Genomic DNA, 19,680 nt, shown 5'->3' with positions numbered 1-19,680 from the left:
TCAGGGACAGTACTTGGTCCTGCTAGTGAAGGCAGGGGACTGGACTCAATGACCTTTCAAAGTCCCTTCCAGCTCTATGAGATAGGTATATCTCCATATATTTTTTTATTTTTATTTCTATTAAGATTTGTATTAAAAACAAATATGCTTTTCAATCTAAAATGTTGTGGGTTTTAGTTGGGTGTCACATTCATGTAGAACCTAGAAATTAATTGGAGGATTATAGTTTTGATTCTTTTCTTGGATACAAACTAGCTGCTTATTAATGTACCTGTTTGTGACACAGATCTATAGTGTTACTGAAGACAGAACCAGAATGCTCTTGATGTTTTATATCATGAACCTTGCTTGTGATATTACCTAGGAGAGAAGCACCCTCCAGGGTTTGTGATGAGAATGACTTCCCTACCCCACTCTGAATTTTGAGGTAGAATGGGCAGAGTTGACGGAAGCATGATGCGAAGGGAAAGCTTTCAGTAACTGTTCGTTGTAATTGTTCTTTAATTTGAGGCAAGACCACTCTCAGTGGCAAGATTCACTTTACCTAAGGGGTTGTTCTTGTAGATTTAGAGATAAAAAATATTTTAATAAACTAAGTTTGTGTCTGGGCAACCTGATTCTTCCCTTCTCCCACAACAACTCAGGATCAAAGACTTGCTTCTGAGTAGCACAGGGGCTTCAAGAGTTACACTGCAATTGACTGCCTTCCCTCTCCACTCTGTGCAGCATCAGCAACAAAGGAGAGTTAATGCTGCTTGCAGCGGTATACTGACCTTCCAAGCAGGAACATGCTATGGAGAACATTTGCTCCCCCACCTGTTGCTCCTATTCTAGCCCCCCAAACTAGTATGGCATAACTCTTACGGAGCTCCAGCAGAAAAGGTTCTGTGGGGTTGCTAAGAGGGGGAGCATGTTGTGGAGCCAGCATTTGCCCCTTCCTGTGGCTGCAGCTAAGTTCTTGGCCTCTGTTCCATTTGAAAGTGAACAGGCAACTGTAATGTTTAATTTCTTCCCTCTACTACCAGGATAGGGTCTCCTACTTTTATTAGCTGCTTCTACACTAGCAAATTCTGAAAATTTTGTATTTTCACGATTGTAGCTCTGCTGGTAATAGCAACCATGGGATCACTAGTGTAGATAGTAAAAAGATCTTTACCGTGGCAGAGGGGAGTTCTTGACATGGTAGTTAACAATGCCTAATTCCAGGCTACATTAGCATCTCAGTGATACTGCTTAATAAGGATAGTAACTTTTTACTGTTTAGATGCACCCTCTATAGCCAAGACTTCGGTTCGTCCTGCTCACTCCCACCTCAAATTTACAGGCTGCTAGAAGGGGTCCAGTAGCTTTACTCTGTCACTTTCTTCCTCTCTTCGGGTGGTTGAGGATGGTACTGTTTTCTTTCTCTTGGGAGGGAGACAGCACATGCACGTAGATTGGTTTGGTATGGAGACAGCGGGGATCAGAACTTGGATGACAGGCCTCCTCTGCTCTGCCCAGTGCACATGTTGGGCCTTGCAGGACAGAAAGTGTTCCTGTGATCCTCACTCTGCCTCATGTACTCACTATGTTCTTCAGGCAGAATGAGGAATGTAGTACTGAAGTGCAGGGCAGTTTTGCATTTGTCCACTGGCCAACTTTATTTGCCATTTGGGAGAGGGTGAGAACATTTTCAAACCTGAAGCTGTTGCTTTGGCAAAGCTGTGCAGGCGGCCTTAGATGTAGCCTACAGATCTTCTTCATTTATTATTCTGTTTTGTGCATCATATTAAAAATAAATGAGAAGTAACTGTCACTCCCTGCGAGTGCCAAACAAGCTTCATGCTGTCCAGAAGAAATTAGATGCACAGCTTTGTGAAAGTGTTCACTCTGTTTCAGACTAAAATTGCTATTGAAATAATTGAACTTAGTTCCCTTCTTGTAAGAGGTGCTGGCTGATGGCATTGGAGAATGAAGACCTTTGTTTAGCCACAGAATAGATACAACATGGGCATTGGAAATGAACATTTTTCCATTTGCCTTGCGAGTCTGTCTCACCCTGACCTAGAGTGAACACCTCCAGGTGTGACAAGGCAGTTCATTCTTGATGGCCCATCCAGTTCTTGGCACCTCAGCTGTGACTGCTACTGAGGGTTTCAGTGGTGGTCATTTCTGGGATATGGACACTTGATCACTAGGACCTGGGTTGAGACTCCAATCTAACTTCATGTAGGCCAGCAAACATGTTAGGTCATAGCTGTGATTTCAAGTAACTCTCTCTGGATTCAGTTCTAACCTAGACCTGAAAGGCTCTATCTAGGCTTAGAAGGTTTAGATTTTTATCTTTGTGAAATTAACTGAAAAAGACAATATTCAATTATCTTGTATATTTTTATATTTATTATTTCACTAGATGGGAGAAATATTTCGTGTTGAAGATATTTTAATAAAAAGTAGTCAAGAACAATAACTGATTCAAAAGTATAGATTTTATTTTCATCACATTGTGTGTACAGAAAACAATCCTTTATTAGCCTTTCCACCCCCAACATCACATTTCGTTTACAGAAAACAATCCCTTATTAGCCTTTCCACCCCCAAAATAGTTTAGAATGTTTTCTTCTTTTTTCTTTGCTTTTGGGGTGGAGGGGGATGTGGGCAATTACCCCCACTAATTAGATTTTAATCCTTCCAAATCTGTCTTTATCCCATTCAATCCTTTGAGCCGTCTAGTCCCCAGTTAAGTTTTATTAGATACCAGGACTCCTGTGGTACAATATATGACACAGTCCATGTTTATCTGTCTGCATGTCTTCCTAAGAGATGTTAGAAACCCTCCTTAAACAGCACTCTGTAAAGCTAATATTTTCTGATGTGTGGTATGAAAACATCTGGCAGAAATAAGAAAAGCAAACTAAGCTACTGTGTTTGACCAATAAATATTAGGGTCCAAAAGTGCAGTGACCAAAGTTTAATTATAATTAGTGGGGTGTGTGAAATTATTGTTGGTGTTTGTTTTCTCTTTTTGATGCTGATAAAGTATCAGCGCTGCTATTAAACTCCCAAGATGCTGCAACCTGGTGCGTAATATCTCAGCATGACTCCTGATTTCAATTTGCTGTTTTTTCTATGTTGTCACAATTCAGTGATATTGCTAATGTTTTTCTGATTTAAAATGTGTTTCCCCTTTCAACCAGTGTGATTTTGTTGTTCAGCTGAAAACCTCATTTGATCTAGCCTTATTTACTGGGAAGTATTGTGATTCAGCTGATAGGGTGTGAGGGAGACAATTGGTACTATTTCCAGTTCTGCTGTGGACTTGTGCTGTGACCTCAGGTGCATCATTTTGCTGTGTTTTTGTTTTACTAACTGTAAAACAAAATGCTCACCTGTGTGAAACACTCTGAGATTTATGGGTGTAAAGCATTTTATGAAAGTGGCATTATTTGGTAGAGAACTGTTCTCTGGAGAGGACAGTAAAGGGATGAATTCCAGATGCCTAGAAAATGTTGGCATGGGAAGAGTTTCCATTCTGTCATCTGGTCCTGCTAACCAACCTGAACTCTGCATTGTGGAATCTGTCAGACATGAAGTTTAGAATAAAAGGCCCAGCATAACCTTAACTGTTAAGTCTTTCTTGGAAACATATGAGTAAGCTTGGGGGTAGAGGAATTTTGTGTGTAAACCAGAAAAATGGCTGTATTCTCTTCCACATTCTATTGGCAATGAAATTCAATGCATTTGATTACTCTTATCCACACCTGCAGTAGCATATAGTAAGAATGAGGCTTTGGATGGATCTCTTTCAGCCAAAGAGAAATTAGAAGCTTGCCTTAAAAGGGATGTTGACTAGAAAGAGAAGCTCTGAACAGCTGTTCTCAGTACCTATGAAATCGCAGAGATGCTTCTGTGGAGGGGGATGAACCTAGATGAACCCTCAAAGTATTTAATCTGTTAACCGAAGCAGTTGTCATGTGTTTATAGACCTATCTGTAGGGTCAAGTAATTAGAATAGACTTGGAGCAGAATGCACAGCCTTCTGACCTTTCCCAATCTGCACATGTCTGCTGACCCACAAAAAAAGTAAAATAGCATAGTTCTGAGCTAGTATTCTTAATTGAACCAGATAATTACCCAACCTCAAGAATGCCCCTGGGATGGATCATTGTGGATCAGATGGATCTACTGGAACATTTAAGATGGTGAGCAAAGCTACGTGCTCTGATGGTAGCTCAGCTGTTCCTCAGCTGTTTAGCTAAGCGTGCTCTCTCATATTTTGGACCTCAGTTGTCATCTTCCTGTCCACCCCCAAAATATCCTGTTGCAGAATATTTTTAGATCATATTTCTTAGGGTCCATTAAAGATGATCACTCAGGATTCTTAGTTTAAAAAAATGAGGCAGCGTTGTCCAGTGGCTAGAGCAGGAACTTAGGGTACCTGGGTTCTATTCGTGGCTCTACCATGAGTTGCTATGTGATCTTGGACTAGTCAGTGGACCTCTTGGGACTCAATGTCTCCATCACACCTCTTAAAGGACAGTGAAATCCCAACTTATCTATTCCAGTCACCCTGTGCCCTTTGCAGAAGAAGTGCTGATTATTTACAGAGCACTTACCCCAACCTCTCTAGCTCAGCGGTTCTCAAACTGGGTTGGGACCCCATTTTAATGGGGTCACCAGGGCTGGCATTAGACTTACTGGGGACCGAAGCCTGAATCCCACTGCCCGGGGCCAAAGCCAAAGCCTGAACCCCACTGCCTGGGACCGAAGCTCAAGGGCTTCAGCCCTGGGCGGCAGGGCTCAGGCTTCAGCTTCAGTCCTGGATGGAGGCTATAGGCCCCCCTGCCTGGGGCTAAAGCCGTTAGGCTTCAACTTTGGTCCGTCCCCCACCCCCTGCCTGGCGCAGCTTGGATTTCGGCTTTGGCCCCCTCTGTCCCCCCCGTCCCTTTCGCCCGGGGTGGTGGGGCTTGGGTGAGCTCAGCCTTTTGTCCCCCCTCCTGGGATCATGTAGTAATTTTTGTTGTCGGAAGGGGTTCATGATGCAATGGAGAGAACCCCAGCCGGGAGTGACAAAGTGAAACTAACCAGGATTGTATCACTTGCACAGTGCTGCTGCTTCTGAGTTGTAAACTTAGTACACTTGTTCTGAAAGCTGGTCTCCATGGTTAAACTTTTCTGACTAGCTGTGCTGTAATTTTTACCCAGACCAAATTTCAATCTGCAGTTGAGTTCAGGTGGGATTTGTAGTTTGTGAGATGGTAACTACAATGCCTGGCCAGGAAAATGTTCTCTTTTCTGAGTTACTTGATAATGGATTGTTTGATAAATGGGGCTTATATGCATAGATAAATTGCCATTACTTAAAGCTTTTTGGAAGGGTCTGGCATTTTAATGGTTAGTGTGAGAGTGCTAATGTTGGCTGTTAATAGAAATTAGTGCACTTCAGAAGTGGTTAGTTCCTGTGCTTTAATCTTTTTTTGACGGAAGGAGTTCCCACAGTTCCATGTGTATGTAATGATGGAGGGTGGGATGCCTTTGAAGTCTATAAAAATGAAAAGAGCAATTAGTTACTGTAAATGGTTCTGTTGTCAGTGCTGTAGGTGATGGGTCATTGGGCTGTATTGAATTTTAGGGGGTAAGAAAAGTGGGAACTAATTAGTGAAGGAGGAAGGTAAGGCTTAAATAGTCCTTTCATAACAGACACTTTCTCTCTTCTGGAGAGGTGCAATGAAAGGCTTTTAAAGCAGTTGGTATAGCTCCTCCACTCCCAGCTCTTCCTAGTAGGAGCCATTGTAGAGTGCTGTGGGTGAAGCTTGCAGTTATTTCAGCCCTGGCCTCTCTTGGACAAAGTTGGTATAATGGTTCAGGAGATCTCAGGCATTCCAGGCTTGGCCGTCTCCCAGCATGGAATGGTGCAGGGCACTGACTGGGAGAAACTCTGAGCTACTCCAATTTTGCCTTCACCTCCTGATTGAAAATAACAAGTGTGTATCTCTACACTTAACCAAGAACCCTGGTCTCCATGCTGGCAGTTTCATTTAGGTGGGTAGTGCAGGTGTGTACAAATTGGTTCTTCTAATCAGAGTTTTAATTAAAACCTGGCCCTTTGTATGGTAATGATGATTGACATGCTTCAAGTTGTGGAGCTGTCCTGAGCAGAAGCTACTCACGCTGTTGTGCCATATTATGTGAAAGGTTTGATGACCAGTAATCTCACTTGAGCTAGCCCTGATGTGTTTGGTCTCTGGTGACCAGTGATTGCCCGTTAGGGAACCTACTCAACCTCTAGTTCCTAATGATAATTATAAAATTGGTTTAGAAATACCCACATCTTGATCATTCAAAAAATGTAATCAGTATGTGACTAGCCAGTGTTTAAAATTTCTTTTTGAAACATTAATTACGGTGTAAAAGAAGCAGGGGTTTTTAATTAATCATTTAAGTGCTATATTCAGATGCCATATGCATAATTGAAAACATAAATTTTGGCCATAAGCATATATTTTTCTACCCCACCCTGAATTTTTAAGTGATGAATCATGCTTGTTTTTACCCAGAGGAGGTTACACCTGGTTATTCTGCTGCACTTTTACTTGCTTGTCCAAAGAGACGGGTCTTATGTTGAAACCTCCCCCAACTCCCAAAGAAAGCAAGACTTGAGTGTATTCTCATCAACAGTGATGCAGAATTCCACCAGGAATGTAGTTAGTGATTCATTTTTATCTTTAATCACTTACTGAAATAAATACATAAGGAGTATTATACAGATTTCTGCTTCACGTAGCCTGTCTTCAGTTTTACAAACATTGGCTAGATGTAATGGTATAAGACTGAGTGAAAAAAATGTTAATTGTATTGCTATTTTTCAGTTAATATATTTCTCTTTAATATTTTATCTTCACAGGGCATTTTCGTTCCCCTTTTTTTCCAGTTGTGATCACTAATCAGGACTGAGCACTTGGGTTATCTGATCTTGTGTGGTTCGTTTTTTTTTAAAGCAGGTAAGTTGTATTTGTTTTGTATGTAATATCCTTAGATTTTTAAAAAGGGAACCTGGGATGGGGGGTGGGGGAGGATTCCATCATGTTGAACCCTATTGACTCCCACATGGTTCATCAGCAAGTTTGGGATCTTTAGACCCAAAACACAGCCCTCTCCCTGTCTGCCACTTGAGCTAACAGAATAACTGGTGGTAGTAAAAGGCTGTTATTCACTGTGGACCAGCCACTAGAATAAGATGAAACAGTTGGCCAGTTGGAGTCACAACTTATTTATTAGAAAACAAAGGAATCCTGACGTGAGAAACATGGGTTCGATTCCAGGTTCTTAAGGGGAGTGTGCTCTAGTTGTTATAAACTCTCTGCTCCTGTGTATGTGCCCCCTGTCTCTCCAGCTCCTGCTCTGTTTCCCCTTTAGCTTCTGATTTCCCTGCATTCAAGTCAGGCAGCTTCTTCCTTCACCACACTGCATGGGCAGCAGCTCAGGAGGGTGGACAGGGAAAAGAGCACAGTGACTGTCTTCCTGGTCTTTGTTCCAGTGCCCAGCACCAAAGCAGGCCCTAGCAGCCAGGAGGGAACAGATCCAGGAAAAAATCTGCTCAGCCCCTGCAGCCCTAGAATGGAGAATACTTTGTTACTCCGGGTAGAGGGGGTGGAGTAGTGCTTGCACAATTTGGTTGATGCATAAGAGCTGTGTGGGGATGGAGCATGCTCAGCAAAGACAAAAATCTTAAGAAAACTTAGCTGTCAAACTCTTAACAAGCCGCTCTAAGCATGTGCGCACTGTGATTTTCAGGAGCTTATAACTTGGTCCAAATTTGGCCAAATTTCATGGGGACAACAAAAGGCACATCCCTAACATTGTGGGCAATCCCCTGCCAAATTTCAAGTCACTGCTCCAATGCTTGGAGGCACTACAACTTCTCGATGAAATAGTTGTAAGAATTTTAATAGGCAAAACAACATATTTTCTTCTAACCTCATTCTTGGAAATGGCTCAACAATTTTAGCTGATACTTTAAAAAAAAAATCAGAATTAGGCAAATAGCTGGCATGGAAAACTTCGGCATGAATGTCTAAAATTTGACTAATTTATAAGCAACTGAAAAAAGGGCTTATAATGGAAAGTATTAGGTATGGCTATAGTTAAGATTCATCCAGGCAGGGTTGTCAGGCAGAGTCAGAATTGCTCCCTATTGTTAAACATAAAGTCAGCTGTACTACTAGAGAAATAATTGCTTTTTATTTAAAAGAACAACAGCACAATTACTTTATGAAAATAAAAAAACCGAAGAGGGCTAATATCTAAAATACTGGACTAACAGAATTGCTGAAATTTCTTTAGTAAAAGTTCTGTTATGGAGTCCCAGACTTGCATCTCCACAGAAAATAAGTCCATTGAAGAGCAATGAATAACATGAGAGCTCACAATTCTAATTTAGGTATCTCAGCCAACTACATCAAGATAAAATCCTAGTGCCTTGCCTGCACTAGACTTTTACAGCATTAGCTGTCTTGTAAAAATGCATCTTTTTTTCCCCTCAGTGTTGTCATGACCTAATAGATCTCACTGCTGAGGGATCTTTTTTGATACTCAGCTTAAATTTTCATTTGCTCAGTTTCATCCCATGACTCTTCAATATGCCCTCATGGCTCACCTTAAACAATTCCTCTCTTGGCTTAGATAAAATGGATATTGTGTTCTGGCACCGTTCTCACGCATGCTTGGTTGTTGCTAAACCAGGCTCTGTTTAGTTTTTCCCTTTTATCACTTTTGATGCTTTTTAAATTCTATATTTTTTTACCTTTTTGAGGCAAGTTAAGTGACATGCTCGACTGTGTAAATGGTATCTCAAGTGCAGAACAAATCTAGAGATAACACTGTTAGATTGTTTACCTTTGATTCAGTTCTGACTTTTTGGAGTCTTAAAAGTTGGGGGTGCGATTGTTTATAATTACTCCAGCACAAGCACTTGTGAGTGGGAAAACTCATTTATGGCATTGGGTTGGAAGTGCTTTTTCTACACTTCTTTTTAGTCCTTGGTATCAAACCAACTCAGTTTCTCTGCTGCAAACATATAGAATGTTTGAATTCTAAATTCAGAAGTTTGAAATGGTGTATTCCCAACAATTCTCTTGGTTTTTGTCCTTGATCTTAGTGTGTTTTTCTCCCCATTCCCCTCAACCTTCTTCCTGTTTCTCTTCAATCATCTCCTTCCTTTTCATCCTATTCTATTTTTTTCTCCCTGTTTTGTTTCCTTTGTCCTCTCTCAGGTTGGGGTAAAGTGAAGAGGAGTTGTCACCCTTCCATAGTTAAAGATAAACTGTTGAAGTGTGGGGGGATTTCTCTAGGTGGGAGAGTGGGGCAGAAGTGGCGTCTCCCTGGATGTTTGTGCCACCTACTGATAGATAATTGGTATAATTTTATCCACATTTAATATGCTTGAGTGTTAGCATTTCTTGGCATTTTTAGGCTTTTGTGGGGAGATTAAACTCCTTTAATTTTTGGAGGATTTCTTGCTTTCTCCCCCACTGAAACATCTGATTTACCCATTCAGGGGTTCAGATTATGAAGGGACACTTGACACCCTGGATAGATGAAACCTCTTTCTGTACTGACCTGCTACAAGCTTGCTCTGTCATCGTCTTCCAGGTTATAAACGAAGTCAACATTGCATATTTACCAGTTGCTGGTTTTCAGATATAGCCATCTACATCAAAATCAGCACAATGCAGAACCTCTCGCTGGGAACTTTTTCAAGTAGTGTTGGTGAAATTATAGTTAAATCTCAGGCCTGCATTTTACCAGCACCTTGGCAGTACTGAAATAAAGTGGGTGGTGAGGTTTCTCCATTACAGCTACTGCTTAAGTTTGAATAATTACTGAGTCATCCAGGAATGCCAATATGTAACCTGAACTCTTTCCACATCCTAATTACTCTTTCTCTTTAAAAGTTATAATCAAGGAGAAAAGGAGAAGTCTGACTTGCTTTAGAAAAAAATAAAATAAAAAAGCTTGTCTAAACCTGGTGCTCCAAAGTCTTTAGCAGTAGTGCCTTGATGAATCTGATGTGTTCCCTGGATTACTGAAACCTGCCAGGAATCACAAGGCTGACAACTCAGCACAGGGCCGAATTTAGAGAGTGAAAACTAACTGCAGAAGGTAGTACTGGGGACCAGTCTGCTAGATGTGCAGTGTGTAGCAATACCAGGCTTACATCTCCATGAAGGAATTCCCTGGTGGGGATTAAGTTTCTGTGATGCACAGGTCTGGAGCCAGTGCACAGTAGCTGTTAGTTTGCTAGTCTGTTTCATGAGTGAATATTGTGTGAAGCATCTTAATTTTCAAAACAACTTGTAGTTAAGAATTTATTGAACCTTGACTCTGAACGAACTGGTATGCAGTGTGTGTATTCATAGTAATAGTGGATTATAATTGAAAACGTTTACTCTGTGGGTTGGTAAAAGTGCCAGATTATGGGATTTAAGCAATTTCCACCTACTCCTGCAACAAAATGGAGTGCTACTGTAGGCATACACGGTGGATATAAATCTCCAACTGCTATTTCCATAAAACGCTTCCTTCTGACAGAAAACATAAACAATTAAGTAATATTGGGAAGGAAATTTTAAGGTATTCCCCTCCACTTCCTACTAAAAAGCAACACATCAGTTTTAGAAATTTATAAAGAAGGATTATGTATGGATTTTTTTCAGATTATAAGAACAGAAATAGGGAAAATGACTTGGGGACTAAATTTCACCTGACTTATGTTTGACTGTAGAGCTAAATAAACTTGAATGATGTACGCGCTGCATCCTGTCTCCACCTTTAGTCATGGTTATTACAAAAAAGTCTATAGGCAGGTGAAGTTAAATCAATTGGTATTATAGAGATGATTCTTTCAATTTTTCTTGAATCCTATCCTCTCCCCTTAGATTTAAAGTCATGACAGGTGCTAAGTGAACTGATATTGACGTGATCAGGAATGTGGTGTTGTGTTTGAGTTTCATACTTAAGGCTCAATCCTGTGACCTGCTGAGCATTCTCAACTTTTTGAAGAAAATGAGATGGAGATGCCCAGAATCTTGCAGGGTTGAGCCCTCTGTCATGAGATCAGTAGATGAGCCTTTTTCTATCATGGTCTCTCTGCCCGTATAATTTAATCCCACATACGTGGTGTGAGGGGATACATGGCTACTCTGTGCCCTTCCCCAACCACACTCAATGGCGCAAGTGTTATGGAGGTGCAAACTCTGCTCAGCCAGCTCCTGCTGCCAGACTTGTGATGGGTTTATTTTCCAAATCCACTGTCTGGTTTGCTTTTTACAGTGGAGTGACTCGGGCCTCTTCTCGCCTGTCAGAAGTTAGATTACCAAGCCATCCCAGCCTAGTTGTCAAACCAACTCATGAAGTATTTTGGCCTATGGTGAAAAATAGGTGTTTTGGAAATAGAACTCTCCAGTTATGCATATCAAACCATAACTATAAGTTCACTTCATTCTGGTTTTTTTACATCTGCAGGAGTCCCAGGAGCTGGGAGGAGGGGAATGAACCGTGAGGGCGTCCCCGGGAAGAGTCCGGAGGAGATGTACATCCAGCAGAAAGTGAGAGTTCTGCTCATGCTTAGGAAGATGGGATCAAATGTAAGTTTAATGGAGTCCTGAAAAAGTATCAGAACTTAACCACCTCCTTCTTCCACCCCGTCATGGAATTTGTGACCAACTGGGATGTTCCCATTCCCTGTCCCCAGGGTTAAACTCTGTTAAATTCTTTTAAGATGGGTGGAGGGGCCACTTGTTCTGGAATTCACTCTTGCAGGACACATTTTGGTCATGTCTATACTACGGGGACAACAGCAGCGTAGCTATGGCATTGTAACTATGCCAGCATAACCCCATAGTGGAGAGACAGTTTTACAGCAGCAGAAGGGGTTTTTCCATCATTGCTAACTGACCCAAGATCTAAGTGCATGTAGAGATCACTGATTCTAGCACTAGAATAGCAGGGCTGCAGTGAATATAGACATGGCTCATACACCCAAGTTTGTATAAATGGGTTTATAGTTTTCATAATTTTTCAGGGAATTCATAGTCTTTGTAAAATTAAAAATTGTAGATGAAGTGGGTCTGATTAAAAAAAGATGTTAAAAATCTTAAAAATTGGTTTTTTAAAATCTGGATTGTGGGATTCTGTATTGATTGGGTCCCACTGATTTCTATGTACAATTCACTCCGTTAACAAATAAAAAGAAGTCTCTTCTAAGTGCAGCCCCATAAATTTTCCTTGGGCTCTAACATTCAAGCTAAGTTCTTTCCCTCTTGCATGTCATCAGCAGTAATAGGGTACTCATACTAGAGGTCAGAAAATGCCTTCAGGTATACTGTACAATTAACCTCAGTTAGGTTTGCACAGTGAGGATATAAATCTGAAGACATTGAGGAAAGGAAAAGTCTCTCCATCCATCCTTGTGATAGTCCACTTTTCAGTGAGTATGGGTTGTGGGATTGATACTCTCGGCTTTTGAAGTGTAAGACTCTGAAAAATCAGAATATGGTAGCAAGGGAAGAGTTGGGTCCAATTAGAGTTAGATGCTTTAAATGAATTAAATTTAAATTGTACATGTACTGATATGGGGAAGGCAGTGGTATTTGTCAATAGTCTGTTTCCTGCTATTCATCCTTCCTTTTTTTGCACATTTCCAGTTGACTGCCAGTGAAGAGGAATTCTTGCGGACGTATGCAGGTGTAGTGAATAGCCAACTTAGCCAGCTTCCTCAGCACTCTATTGATCAGGGTGAGTACCAGCAAAGGGGAAGATTTACCAGTGCTTTCAATCTGTACAGCAGTTTTTCCTGTTTGTAAAGGGCTTTCACACAGCAACACTGGAAAGAAAAACCTTTCTTTAAAAAAAGAAAAATGACTGTAAGTCCCCCCTCACTCCCCCCCCAAACTGGCAAAACTACTTCGTAGAGGGGAGGTATAGTACCTGAAACTAGTTTTAACTCATTTCCAGCTGATGCTGTTCCTGAGGCATTTTGGTCTGATGCATATTTTTGGACGATGTACATGTTGAACAAAAAGGGAACCTTAATTCGGATACAATGATCGACCATCAGAAAAAGCATGCATCTATCTCCCCAGGTCTCTCTATCAATGGATAGATAAGTGATCTGACTTGGTCTCAAATAAGGGAGATGTCACTTGAATTGATAAGAACTGCAGAAGTGGTTTACAGCCCACAGAAAACTGGCCATTGTCATAATTTGGTACATCTTCATTCTCTGAAGAGGCAACAGCTGAATGATCTTTGCTGTCATGGAAAGAACTGTCACATTTTGCTTGTCGTTCATGACACTGGTCATGATCTTCATATCCTGGTGGATTCATTTGCCCTGTGCCTGCCAGGCTTCTAATGTCTACTTAACCTTTGAGCATAATCTCGGTAAGCATTGAGTTAGGTACCTGTATTTGGGTAATTACATTCCACCTACATAAATCCTTCTTGTAGTCTGAGAAATACACAGTTCATTTTCTGACCTAAACTGTGGAGGAGTGTTACCATGCACTGTTAAACAGGTGGCTGCATCTCAGTGATGAGTGAAGTGAATCCTGGATGTATTTGGGATCTTTTAGGATGAGCAGTTTTATAATAAATAGTATTGTTCATTGCAGTGTTGGTCCCAGGATATGAGAGAGATAAGGTGACACCTGTCGGAGAGCTCTATCGATCTCAAAAGCTTGTCTCTTTCACCAACAGAAGTTGGTTCAATAAAAATATTACCTCACCCACCTTGTCTCTGTCAATATTATTCATGACCACTTAGAACACTGAAGGCCAAATTCTCCCAAATTGACTGTAGGCCATGACCGCTCAATATCTTCTGTTCATTCTTATAACTGTATTTGTTTTTGTTCTTTTGGGGCTATGGTTGAATTCCAGGTATGTGTGGTGCACCCAACATCTCTGAATCTGCATTTACCATACATGCTGTGGCTCATCTGCCTGCGCTAGCTGTGGTCTGAATTTTGTCACTATCTCTCTAGCTGGGAATGATCTGTGGACTATGTTTTATGTGTTAAAGTGCACAAACTGCAGTCCTCCTTTCTGGAAAGATAGAAAGGAGATATCCTACCAGAATGTGAGCTCAACGCTTCTTTGTTCATCCCCATACCTAAGGAAGTGCTAGCACATCGTGAATTGCCTTCTCTCACTGACCATTTTACCTTTCTCAAAGTCGTGAGCAGACTTCTCTGGTGGTAATAATCTTGCGGAAAGATTTTCCCTTTAAATTGACAGTGTCAAGTAGTGTATGCCCAGAATGGTAGTGCTTCTCTTCTCCTGCCTACTCCAGAAAAAAAGAGGTGAAGGATGTTCACAGAAGAATAATGAATGGAAATACTTCATGACTTTTTAAGTAAAAACTTCTTTAGTGGGAAATTTAAACGTTTTCCTGTAGTGATGCAAACTCAAACACAGCAGCATGGCACTTATGCAAGAGTATCAGCAGGAAACTGATTAAACAAAGTCAAACAATAAGAAGTGTATAAAAAATAAATAAGCTAAGGTGTGTCTAGAAAAACAGGTAAATTGTTTGGGATGTGGGCCCTCTTTTAGTTGTGTTTTATCTAATAACTAACACAGTGGTCTTAGATTACAGTAGTGCATATAAATATAAAAACGGGTATAGGAAATGCTTTAGAAGGGGGTACTGGGAAGATGAATAATTTAATGTTGAGGTTTATTCTTAAATGGAACAGTGCTTTTATGTAATTTTGTAGTTAGAGGAACGTGGGATTCAGTAGTTTTCTCTGTTCTCCAAACTGTTTGGCTGTTGTATAGGTGAAAATAAAATGGAAAAATAGAAATAGATTTCTAACCCACACAATGCATTCCTATCGCTTGTGATGTTTTAATTAATGTACCTGCAAGCAGATGTTTGATCACACTGAAGTGAGGGCTCACACAGAATAAATTGGAGTCGTTTAGCATCCACTCTGTCCTTCTCATTTACCTGAATATGTGAGCGGAGTAAAATGTTTGTCAATACAGGAGTCCATTATAAGACTCTTCAGGTAACTCAGAGCCAGCAGAATGAGGTTGAATGCTGAGCAGTATGAGAAATCTTCTTATCTGATTGGGTTCCATATTGTATTTCTGTAGTTCTGTGTGGTAAAACCTTCTTAAAAGAGCTAGGATACCCTATTGCACAGTATCTCTTATGCAATAGACGAATATGGCTATTAGTTTTGACGGCCCAGACAGGTGAAATGGTCCCCATGCTTCATGTTAGAGCTGTTTTAATGTATATTGCACATTACGATTCAATAAGTTTCTAGATTACATTAAACTATTTCCCTGTTTCCATGAAGAACTGTGAAACATGATGATGATGGAGAGGGACACGTTGAAGTAAAACTTCCATATTTATTTTGATATATGCTAAACTATTCCTTGTGGTGTTTTCATTTGGTCATGCACTGTGTGTAATCTTATTTGGATGGTCAGGTTGCCTTATTTTTTTGTTTACTCACTGGGTATGGGGCTGGCTCTTGGTCTCTTGAATCTTTATCAGAGTTTTGGTGGGAGGGAAATTGTCTGGCACTGGTGTAGTTGTCTAAACCCAGACCATAAATCTGTTCTGTATCTCACTGCCTCATTCTCCAGCACTCCTTTTGAAGGGTTCTGCACTGGCTCAACTAAGTTCATATTATGAGATCTGGGTTTGATGGGGAAGTTGTTGACGAGCCCTGTTACCAGAAAGCCCAGATTTTAATATAGAATCAAACAGACATTTAATATAGTTAAGTCACTTAGAAAACAATTCCAAACACAACCTGCATAAACTTGCTCTTCAGTTTTAAATCTCCATGTTCATTCTTTAACAAAACAAAACAAAAAAGACCAGCAATTACTTCATTGCATTAAGCCTCTGTCCCATGTTGGAACAGATAACTACTGACTTCTTTGCAGCTAACCTCCTTTATGCTTCCTGCTGAGTCCCAGGAATCTCTGGCCATAGCCCTTCTCTCCTGGAAGTAAATTCCTCCCCACTGGTAATCACTGTGATCAAATGAGAGCTAGTTCTATCTTTAAAGACCAAATCCGCCTGACCAGTTTTCCCCTTCAACTTTTGGAAACCTGACCACAGCCAGAGAAATCCACCTTTTGAGAGGAGAAAACAATATAAAGGGAGAGAGAATGGCTCACTAGCCAGAGAGTGAGGTGGCAAATTTGAACATGATGAGGTTAAGTAAAAGTGAGTAGTACGGAGAATAGGAGTTAAGTAAGTCAGGCGTCCTAACCGACTCTCATTTGCTTTGAGGAACGAAGAGGGAGCTCTAATCTATCATATTGGCATGAGTGTTGTAAAATTTATTGGTCTAGACTTCGACCATCCCAGAATTAATTTCTCCAGTTAAACTATCGCACTTAAGTATGTTACCACAACGTTGGCCTTTGTTTCTTCTGTGGTATTATTTTAAGGGTACATGTCAGTTGTGATGGATTTGCCAGAAGTCACATCAGACATATTTATCTCATGTTGTCATGTTTAGTGTTGCTGGAAAAAGGAAGAGTTCACTATGGCTTCAAAAATAAATTGATATAAATCCCAATGACACTCATGGCTTACGTAAAATCTAACATCTTGAGGGAAGCTCCCTCTCCACTAGATGGCAGTATCTCTTGCTGAAAACTTCTATTCTAGACACACAGTGAGGTACTTTAAATTGTAATTTATTCTTCAAAACTTCTTAAAGGAATTTCTTTCTTCAGTTCTCCTCCTTCTCTTCTCTTTCATGGGATCTTCCTTGTCATGTGTTTTTTCAGCCTTTGCAAAGCACAAGCAAAAAGTTTTTATTTAGGAAAAAGTATGTACATTTTTGGGCCCACCTAAAAAGATTTGGCAGCCAAGTGGAAGTCCTGATTTCTTCTTCCAGCAATAGGACAGAAGAAAGGTACCTCTCAACCTGAATTGTCCTATACCATCTGTACCATCTCCTTCTCCCAGCAGACAAACCAGAAGGGGTTGGAATTCATGGCCCAACTTCTCCCCAGCATATGGAGCAACGTGTTAAAGGCAACAGGAGTCTTAGCATTCTAGATGATGCAATAGAACCAGAGAAGCAGACCTTTAGTGTTATACAAAACTATTTGCATCTCTAACCTAAGCATGCTGTAGAATTATGTACCATAGTTGGAATTTGTGAGAGCTGAACTTGCCAACAGGCATGTTGTTCTTAGAGGTTTGAGACAAACTCCTGGTTCTTCCTCCCTTCTGCCTATTTCCCTTGGAGATATGACTTCAAATGTTGTACAGACATTAACTAAATCAATTCATGCTTGTGAAGCAGGGCAGAAAGGATCCCCATTTTAGCTGTCATGCAGTGGAGACAGAGAGGTAAGTAATTCTCCCGAGGTCAACAGAGGATATTGAGATTAGAAGTTCTTAAATCCCAAATGATACTTTATTTAAAAAAAAAAGACAAGAATTTAATACCTGTCCTAATATCTAATTTGTGTACAGTATAATCCAGTAATCAAAATGGAATAAACTGTTAAAACTGTACTTGTATTCTGCCTTTCATGTGACGATCTTAAAACACTTTGTCCTCTCAAATCAAGACGTGCTAAGAGGACTGTGGTCAACCATTGTTGTAACAAGCATGGTTCTGGTGTGATGTGGTCAAGACTTGTTTAATTGGAAGGGGCATTGATATCAACCCCATGTGTACTTTGCTGCCAGCACTGCATGCAGAACCAATACAGATACGTAAGTTAACTGCATTCTGTTCCATCACCTCATACTCCACAAATTGCCAACTGAAGTCTGTTTTCTTCCAGATCTTAGTGATGGGGATATCAAGCAGAAAGAAAAGATCATGATACATATTAAGCTGGCAGTTAAAACCACCTTGCTTGAGCTTGTAAACTAAGCACACACAGCATTAGACATTCAGGGAAAATAAATATGGGATTCTAAGGCTTAATTTTGTTCGTCCTTAGACTTGTAACTATGGGTACATCTACACTACGAGATTAATTCGAATTTAGATAATTCGAATTTGGGAAACAGATTGTATACATTTGATTGTGCGCGGCCACACTAAGCACATTAATTCGGTTTTTAACCACATTAATTCGGTGGTGTGCGGCCACACTACCCCTAATTCGAATTAACAAAATCGATTTTGGTGCTACTCCGCTCGTCGGGGTGGAGTACAGAAATCGATTTTAAGTGCCCTTTAATTCGAAGTAACTGGCTCCGTTGTGTGGACGGGTTAAGGATTAATTCGGATTAACGCAGCTAAATCCGAATTAAAGTCGTAGTGTAGACCAGGCCTGAGATACCAATAAAAGATTTAGATCAACTTCCCATGCAATTCTAATGCCAATGAAAGTGGAGGCACCTATTTTCTCACCCAACTGCAATCCTGGAGCCTTAAATTTTCCCCTGTCAGGTGAGTATTTTTTACAGCAAGTAGAGATTATGCAATGGAATTCACTCTGCAGAGCAAGAAAATCTCTTTCCAACAAATGGAATTATAAGGATCCAGAAATGTAATGTGGTGAGAGAGAGAGAACACTTTATGGCCAAACCCTTTATGAAAGGGGTCCAGCCACTGCTTGAGGATGGCTGCTCAGTCCAGGATGCAAGACTATCAAGCATGCCCAAGAGGAGAGCTCTCCCCATCCAAGGAAGACAGAAGAACCTTGTGCGGGATCTGTGCTAAGAAGAATGGGAAGAACTGGCTTCAGGTGATACCTTGTAAATTAGCAACAGAGAGTCCTGTGGCACCAGCTTTCGTGGGTGAATGCCCACTTCGTCGGATGCATGCATGCATGCATCCGACGAAGTGGGCATTCACCCACGAAAGCTTATGCTCCAATACATCTGTTAGTCTTAAAGGTGCCACAGGACTCTCTGTTGCTTTTTACAAATCCAGACTAACACGGCTACCCCTCTGATACTTGTAAATTAGATTACTTCAGAAAACTCAGAAGTATGCTGAAGGAGTGGAAAGTCCAAGTGATCTTCTTAGAAATCCTTCCTATTCCACGAGTGAAGACAGAAGATTCTGGAAGTGAACCTTTGGCTGTGTAAATGGTGTAAAGGTAGAGGGTGTTAGTTTTGTGGAACATTAGTTGTCCTATGGGGACAGAGGGCTGTACAGTTTGGATGCCCTTCATCTCAGTAGAAGGGGGAACCGGTTTGCTGGGGCGACAGGCTGGCTAAACTAATCAGGAAGGCATTAAAACAAAAGGGATGGATGAAAAGAACAAATGAGCACTCATTTAGCACAAAATCAAGATGTCAAGAACAAAATTAAGGCACCAAGGGACATGAAAAGAAGAAATTCTTTAATTGCCTATAAACCAATGCTAGGAGCCTGGGTAATAAACAAAAGGAATTGGAATTTCTCATTGAGCATAAATTTGATTTAATTGATATTACTGTAACCTGGTAGGAAGATTTGCATGATTGAAATGTTTGTCACTGGTTCTGAACTCTTTAGGCAGGATCCAGTGGGCAAAAAGGGGAATGGAAGAGGCATTCTGTCAAAAGTGTCTACCTATTTTTGAATCACTGACAACCTGAAAACAAATGATCTTGAATACTTATGGATCAGTGTTCTAATAGATAAAGCACGAGAAGTTGCAGATTTTTAACAGTGAGGGTAATTAATCATTGGAACAGTT

The 19,680-nt window shown here is 40.6% G+C and overlaps 1 protein-coding gene across 2 annotated transcripts in view; it reads left to right on the top strand.

Moving 5' to 3' along the window:
- Positions 1–19,680, top strand: part of CTNNBIP1 (catenin beta interacting protein 1) — a 55,002-nt gene that overhangs the window by 13,818 nt on the left and 21,504 nt on the right. For both annotated transcript variants that reach the window (XM_024210611.3, XM_024210613.2), the window contains exons 2-4: positions 6,884–6,980; positions 11,503–11,624; positions 12,684–12,774. In XM_024210611.3, the coding sequence (XP_024066379.1) occupies positions 11,529–11,624; positions 12,684–12,774 (187 nt within the window). In that variant the 5' untranslated portion in view covers positions 6,884–6,980; positions 11,503–11,528. The remainder of the gene's footprint in view (positions 1–6,883; positions 6,981–11,502; positions 11,625–12,683; positions 12,775–19,680) is intronic.

The sequence above is a fragment of the Terrapene carolina genome, unplaced genomic scaffold, assembly GCF_002925995.2.
Source record: "Terrapene carolina triunguis isolate 2854851 unplaced genomic scaffold, T_m_triunguis-2.0 Scaffold714, whole genome shotgun sequence".
Taxonomy (NCBI): Eukaryota; Metazoa; Chordata; order Testudines; family Emydidae; genus Terrapene; species Terrapene triunguis.
Note: the sequence above shows the minus strand (reverse complement) of the source record. Positions and strands in the feature narration are given on the sequence as shown.